This window comes from Plasmodium falciparum (genome assembly GCF_000002765.6).
Source record: "Plasmodium falciparum 3D7 genome assembly, chromosome: 11".
NCBI classification, from domain to species: Eukaryota; Apicomplexa; class Aconoidasida; order Haemosporida; family Plasmodiidae; genus Plasmodium; species Plasmodium falciparum.
In genome coordinates, this window is record NC_037282.1 from 762,501 (window position 1) to 770,000 (window position 7,500).

At 18.0% G+C, this 7,500-nt stretch overlaps 4 protein-coding genes across 4 annotated transcripts in view; 3 read left to right on the plus strand and 1 right to left on the minus strand.

Moving 5' to 3' along the window:
* Positions 1-318, plus strand: part of PF3D7_1120100 (phosphoglycerate mutase, putative) — a gene marked incomplete at both ends in the record, with an annotated part of 1,124 nt that extends 806 nt beyond the window's left edge. The window contains one exon of the mRNA XM_001347843.3: positions 1-318. This exon is cut by the window's left edge and continues 319 nt beyond it. Coding sequence (XP_001347879.1) covers positions 1-318 — 318 coding nt within the window.
* Positions 319-2,532: 2,214 nt separating this feature from the next.
* On the plus strand, positions 2,533-3,125 carry PF3D7_1120200 (conserved Plasmodium protein, unknown function; the record flags this gene model as incomplete). Its single annotated transcript, XM_001347844.2, has 2 exons — positions 2,533-2,697; positions 3,039-3,125. The coding sequence occupies 2 exons, from the start codon at positions 2,533-2,535 to the stop codon at positions 3,123-3,125; spliced, it is 252 nt and encodes an 83-aa protein (XP_001347880.2).
* Positions 3,126-4,258: 1,133 nt separating this feature from the next.
* Positions 4,259-5,960, plus strand: PF3D7_1120300 (CorA-like Mg2+ transporter protein, putative; the record flags this gene model as incomplete). The annotated part of the gene is made up of 2 exons (XM_001347845.2): positions 4,259-4,508; positions 4,621-5,960. The coding sequence occupies 2 exons, from the start codon at positions 4,259-4,261 to the stop codon at positions 5,958-5,960; spliced, it is 1,590 nt and encodes a 529-aa protein (XP_001347881.2).
* A 791-nt stretch (positions 5,961-6,751) lies between these two features.
* Positions 6,752-7,500, minus strand: part of PF3D7_1120400 (alpha/beta hydrolase fold domain containing protein, putative) — a gene marked incomplete at both ends in the record, with an annotated part of 1,349 nt that continues 600 nt past the window's right edge. Inside the window, one exon of the mRNA XM_001347846.1 lies at positions 6,752-7,500. This exon is cut by the window's right edge and continues 182 nt beyond it. Within this exon, the coding sequence (XP_001347882.1) occupies positions 6,752-7,500 (749 nt within the window).

Sequence of the window (7,500 nt, forward strand, 5' to 3'; positions counted from 1 at the left end):
GATGCATTACCATTTACTGAATGTTTAAAAGATACTGTTGAACGAGTCTTACCATTCTGGTTTGATCACATCGCACCTGATATTTTAGCAAATAAAAAAGTTATGGTAGCTGCTCATGGAAATAGTTTAAGAGGTTTAGTCAAACATTTAGATAACTTAAGTGAAGCTGATGTATTAGAACTTAACATTCCAACAGGTGTACCTTTAGTTTATGAATTAGATGAAAACTTAAAGCCAATAAAACACTATTATTTATTAGATAGTGAAGAATTAAAAAAGAAAATGGATGAAGTAGCCAACCAAGGAAAAGCAAAATAAATCAATATAAATAAAATTTTTAATTTTAACCCTAAATGAAATATATACACATGTATATATATATATATATATATATATATTATGAGACACAAAATATAACATAAGAAATTTTTATTTTTACATATTAATGTTAATAAAGAAATAAATAAACTATACCCTTTTGAGCATATTTTCTTTCTTTCTTTTTTTTTTTTTTTTTATTCACTAATATATATATATATATATATATATATATATTTATATATTTATATTTATATATTTATATAATACATAAGCAAAAGTGAACATATAATATGCATATGATTTTACGATTATGAGATTTTCACCCTAGTTATAGATTAAAAATAAAAAATTAATTATGGCATAAGAAACTTTTTCATCCTTATAAGAAATAACGATTAAATGCATAAAGACAGCTGCTTTCGAGGTTTCCCATTTGTGGATAATCTTTTTATATATGCAATTTAAATTCATCACGTACATACGTGAATATACACAAAAAAAAATATACATATATATAAATATATATATATATATATATATATATATTATTTATTTGTGCGTACACCATCTCATTTTTGTACAGGTGCACTTATCGTTACACTATTATTTGTAGGTTATAAAATGACCTCGTTTTCCTTTTTTAAATCCATATATATAATGTCGAATTATTAAAAATATAATTATTTATTCCTATTAACTTTTCGAATTTGGAAAGAAGTACATGAAGCCAACATATGTATACGGTACTGAAGTATAAAAACAATTGAAATGTAAAAGTATACATATATATATATATATATATATATATTGTTTCACATGATAAAATAATAAGATAAATGATAATTTTATTATCTTTATTTCCATGTATTTTTTTACTTATAATATTACGGGTGCTATAAATACATTATATTTAAAATATATAAATATATATATATATATATTTATTTATTGATATGCAATTTTTTTTTTTTTTTTTCTTTCTCTTTTTTTAATAATAACAATTATATTTTCATTTATGTTTTTTATATATTATACATAAAAGGGTTACATATATATATATATATATATATAATGTATTTAGATATATATTTTTTTTATATTTTGTTATACTATAAAATAATTTTTCTTTTTTTGAATATGTATTTTTGTCTTCCATGTGTGCAAACTTAAAAAAAAAAAAAAAAGAAAAAATTGAAGAAATAAAAATAGCTAAAATATTTATTATGCCTTTTTTGAGTAATATGAAAAAACTATAATAAAAAAAATAAAATGACATATTATTATCATATTATATATATGTAATATATATATATATATATATATATATATATATATTATATATATATATTATATATATATATTATATATAATATTATAATATATATATAATATATACATTTTAATAATATTAATAAAATATACAATATAGTATATTAACATTATTATATATATATATATATATATATATATATGTATATAATAATACATATAATATATAATAATATATACTTTAATAATATACTATTCAAATTAAACAACGCAAGGAAAAAAAAAAAAAAAAAAAAAAAAAAAAAGGAAATGCATAATAAAAATATTAAAAATATAAAATTCATAAATTATAAAAAAAAAAAGATAAAATAACAGAAAAAAAATGAAACATAAGAATTATATAATTTTCAAGGCAATTTTAACATAAATTTGTTCTTTTTTTTTTTTATAATTATTATTCTTATTTATTTATTTTATATATATATATATATATATATATATATATATTTTTTTTTTTTTATTATTTTATTTCATTTTTGTGTTGTTCTTATAATGGTTGATTGGTTTTTTTTTTCTTTTTTTTTTTTTTTTTGAAGTATAGCTTTATTATATATATTATCCATTTAAAAAAAAATTTGTAATTTTTTTTTGGATATGTATAATATAAAATTTTGGAAATAAACAACTTTTATTAAAAAAAATATATATTTATATATATATATATATATATTACTATATGTATATGTTGAAGGTTTTCATTTTATTTTTATATTTTTAATTAAAGTTGGATATACAGAATGACACTGTAAGTTACCAAAATTTTTATGATTATAATTATTTGTTTAATGAGTACGAAGACAAATTTTACCTTGAAATAATAATAAAATAAAATAAAAAAGATAAAAAAAAAAAAAAATAGTTGATTAAAAATATAAAGATATAATGTCTGCCATAAAAAACGCGGTCACGTATTACTTTGCCATCGTATCATTATTTTCTGCAGTTTTTTTGTCAATCATTGGTCTTATGTTATTATATGATTCCGATTCGCTAGAATTACATGGAGACAAATCAGAAAAGGTCAAGCCTTCATTTATTTGTGCAGGGGTAAGACAAATCAAAACATGAAATGCATACGTACATATGTATGTATATATATATATATATATATATATATATATATATATATATATTTATATATTTATATATATACTTCCTTTTAATAATATTTCTAAAAGTGAATTCTATGAAGTTATATTATTATATGACCTAAAATGTGCTTTTATTAAAATTTATGAGAGAACAACATCTACATAATTGTATATTTAAATAATGAAACGAAAATAACAACCATTTTACTTTCACTTTCTATACAATGAACATATAAATATTATATATATAATATATATATGTATATATACATACATACATATATTTTTATTTCGTAGGTATATTTTTGCATATTAGTAGTTAGTAGCATTATGATAATTAGAAATAATCACAAAGCCAAAAAATATCAAACCAAAACCATATAAGAAACCTTGTTAGTTAGCATATATATATATATATATATATATATATATATTGTTTTTTTTCTTTTATTATTCTTATCCTGTCCCCTTCCCCTATTGTATTATTTTATTATTATTTTTTCCTTCCATAATATAATATTGTATATATGGTATATCTATAAATTTTTACACCCCCACAACCCAGCAGATTCCTTTTTTTTTTTTTTTTAATTTAGTTTTAACATACAAAATTTTCGTGATAAAACAAAAGAAAGAAATTATAATATTTGTTGTTTTTGTGTGCGGTGTAGATTTATATAATACATTATTGGGGAATAAGAAGAAAAAAAAATATATTATATATATATATATATATATATATATATATATATATTATATACTTATTTATTTTCTATTTATTATTATTGTATTTATTTGAAAGTCTTATTTTTTTCACTTGGATTTCATGAAAAAAAAAAAAAAAAAAAAAAAAAAAAGATTTATCTTTTATATGACTTTTATTTTTATTATTTTATTTTTTTATTTTAATAGCTTAAAATATTATTTCATTATTTATACGTTTTTTCTTTTTTAAAAAATATTATTTTTAAATGCATACATATTATTATATATACATATATATATATATATATTTATTTATATATAATATATATTTTTTTTTTTTTGTAAATTTTTTTTGAATATGTTTTATATATATATATATATATATTTTTTTTTTATATTATATATATAATACATAATTAACTTTTATTTAGTATATATTTATATATATATTGTTATTTGATTATAGAACACCTAATTTAAATTCCCATATAAACTAAATATTTTTTATTTTATACTTTTTAAATTTTTGCTTTAAATTTTGTTTAATGAAGAATAGTTATCTTTATGAAGAGAAAGATGTATAATATATAATATATAGGACTCTTTTTTTTCTTTTTATAATAATTATTTTTTTTTATCAGGCTTATTGAGTAAACCACAAATATAAAGTAAAAATAAATTAACTTTATAGGATATAATATATATATATATATTTATATATATATTTATATTTATATTATGTATATAAAGGTATATACGTATTAGTTTTTGTGAATGGAAAAAAAAAAAAAAAAAAATAATAATAATAAAATATGTTTGTTTGGACACACATAAATAAATATACAAGCAGATATATTAATAGATATATTTTAAAATTTACAAGATATGAATCCTTACGTTTATGTATGTTAAATTTTACTAGTACTATAAAAAATGAAAATAAGATATATTCAAAAAAAAATTTTAATAATGTTTTAATGCAAAATATAAAAATTACGGAAGATGAGGAAATTATATGTGAACAGTTTTTTTTCTCGAAATATAATTTACCATATGTTTTAAGTAAATAAAGGAAAATATATAAATATATATATATGTACATACTTGACATAAATATTGTGTAACGTACACATATATATATATACATTTATGTGTATATATTTCCATTTTATAGAGATCCCGTTCAGTGATTTGAGATTAATTGACACGTGCAACAATAATCACAATCCAACCATATTAATCCGAAAAGATATGATTTTGTTAAGAACAGGTTTTTTGAGTTGTGTAATTCGATATAACGAATTATGGCTTTTTGAACCTAGGGAACCCCTAGTTATAAAAGCTACCAATTTGATTAAACAAAACTTAAAAATAATATATGGATTTAAAGGAGATATGAGTTCAGGAGTTGAAATTCCATTGAATGAATTGAAGGATGAAAAATGCCAAGAGAATGTAAATATGTATGAAAAAAATATAAGAAATGATTTATATAGTACTTATGAGAAGAACATTAGTGATGATATAAATGATGCAAAACAAAAGAACATGTGTAGTGATATAAATAATATATGGAGTAATCATATAAAGATTGATAAAAAAAGAATAATATCAGGAAATTATAGTAGACTTAATAGAAATAATATATGGGAAAATGACAGAGAAATAAATAAAAAGGATATATTTAATATAAAGGAAAAAAAGAATATGAATGAAAATGATGATATATGTAATAAAATAAAAATCGTAGGAAAGGAAGAATTAAATAATAATATAAAAGAAGATATAAATTACTTAAATGTTGAAAATAATTTTTATAGATATAAAGGGAATATATCATTTGAATTTTTATGTTTAGATATATGTATGCAATTATCTATTAAGGAATATGAAAATTATTTGGATACAATAAATATAACGTTAAGACAGAAAATACAACTTCAACAAAAAAAAGAAGAAAATATTGAAATAAATATGTTAACAAATAATTTATTAAGAGAAATGATGAAAATCAAAAATAAGTTACAGAAATTATCTAATTTATTAAATGCATTACGTAGTAATATTGAAAAAATATTAAAAAATGAAACTGATATGAAAAATATGTATTTAACTACATTAAATAAAATTTCGATAAATAAAATAAAAGATTATAGTGACTTAGAAATATTATTAGAAACACATTTACAATTAACAGATGAATTATCAGGAGAATTAGAAAATATGGAAGAAAAAATTACACATTATGAAGAATTAATGAGATTAAATTTAGATTATAATAGAAACAAATTTATTTTATTAAATGCTAAAATTTCATTTTCAACATTATTTTGTTCTATATGTGCTGTAATTACTAGCTTATTTGGTATGAACTTAAAAAATTTTATTGAACATAATGATTACGCATTTTTTATTGTATCCATTTTTATTACCTCCTGGTCTATTGTTGGAATATACTTTACCAAAAATATAAATACCCTCTTAAGGTTTTTCGACAAATATAATGTGAAATAATGTAATATATGCGGAAATATATTCACAAGACGTCAAAATGTAGAAATGGGTGCACACACATATATAATATATATATTATATATATATATATATATATATACATAATATATTTTATTATTCATCTCTTTATTGCTTTTATCACTCAAGCGAAAAGCATGAAAATATATATTTTGTTATATATTCCCTACTTTATTTGGGATGAATTAAATTTTATATCTCTTTTGTCTTACTTTTTTTTTTTTTTTTTTAAATAATTAATAACAATTTTTTGTATTTTTTTAAAACCTTATTAAAACATATTTTTGAATTTTAAGAAAAGAAAAATATATATATTTTTTTAATAACAGTTAATTATGTACAAAAACAATGTTGGAAATATAAAAAAAAATAAAATAAAATAAAATATACATATATATATATATATATATATATGTAACATATTTATATGTTTAACATTTCATATTTGAAATTGTTACACAAAATGTAAACTTTAATTATAAGATCACATAAACATATCTTTGTATATATATATACAAATTAAAAAAATATATATAAACAATGATATCTTATCTGACATATATAACAAATTGATTAATCATATAAATATAATATTTATGTACAACATTATATATATATATATATATATATATATAATATATGGTTTATTCTATATAATTCATGTAACAGTAACATCAAAAAAAAAAAATAAAATAATATATAAGGAACAAAGAATAAATACAAACATATATACATATATTCATATATATATATATGTAAAAATATTTTCATATTTATTCGTTCATATTAAATTTAGAACAGTATGATAAGAACTCACCTAATTTATGATAAAATAGCTCAGGATTTTTTTCATCTATATCATTATGGTCAGCATTTTCAACTCCCCAGAATCGAAGTATTGAATCATGTACATCTAAATGATTGATCTTTTTATTTCTTAAAAACTGTGATTTATTTTTCTGTACTTTTTTTGCAAAATTTTTTTTTACAATTTTTAATAAATATTCAGAATGTTGATAAGGAATATCTCTATCATTCTTACCATGCATAATAAATAAAGGAAGGAGAGGAATATTTTTTAAACGTTTATCATTTTTAAAGACATCAAACCATGGCATTTCTTTTTTATAATCTAAAGGTAGTAATAATCTTAAACCACTATATAAAGGTGACTGTAGAATACAACCACCTACTTTTACATTTTTTAAATTAATTAAATAACAACTAGTAGCTGAACCTAAACTATGCCCATATACAATAATATTTTCTGGTTTTATATTTAAATCTTTAGTTAAGTAATCATATGACATCTTAATACTCTTATAACAATTCTTTTCACTAGGATCTTTATTACTTAATCCATAACCACTATAATCATATGAAAATACATTCACATTGTTAGAAGTAACTAGATTTAATAAAAATGGTGTCATATAACCAATATCTGTAGTATTCCCATGTGAATATAATATTGTCTGTTTATTTAAATCCAAAGGTTTCTTATATAACATTATAACAGATA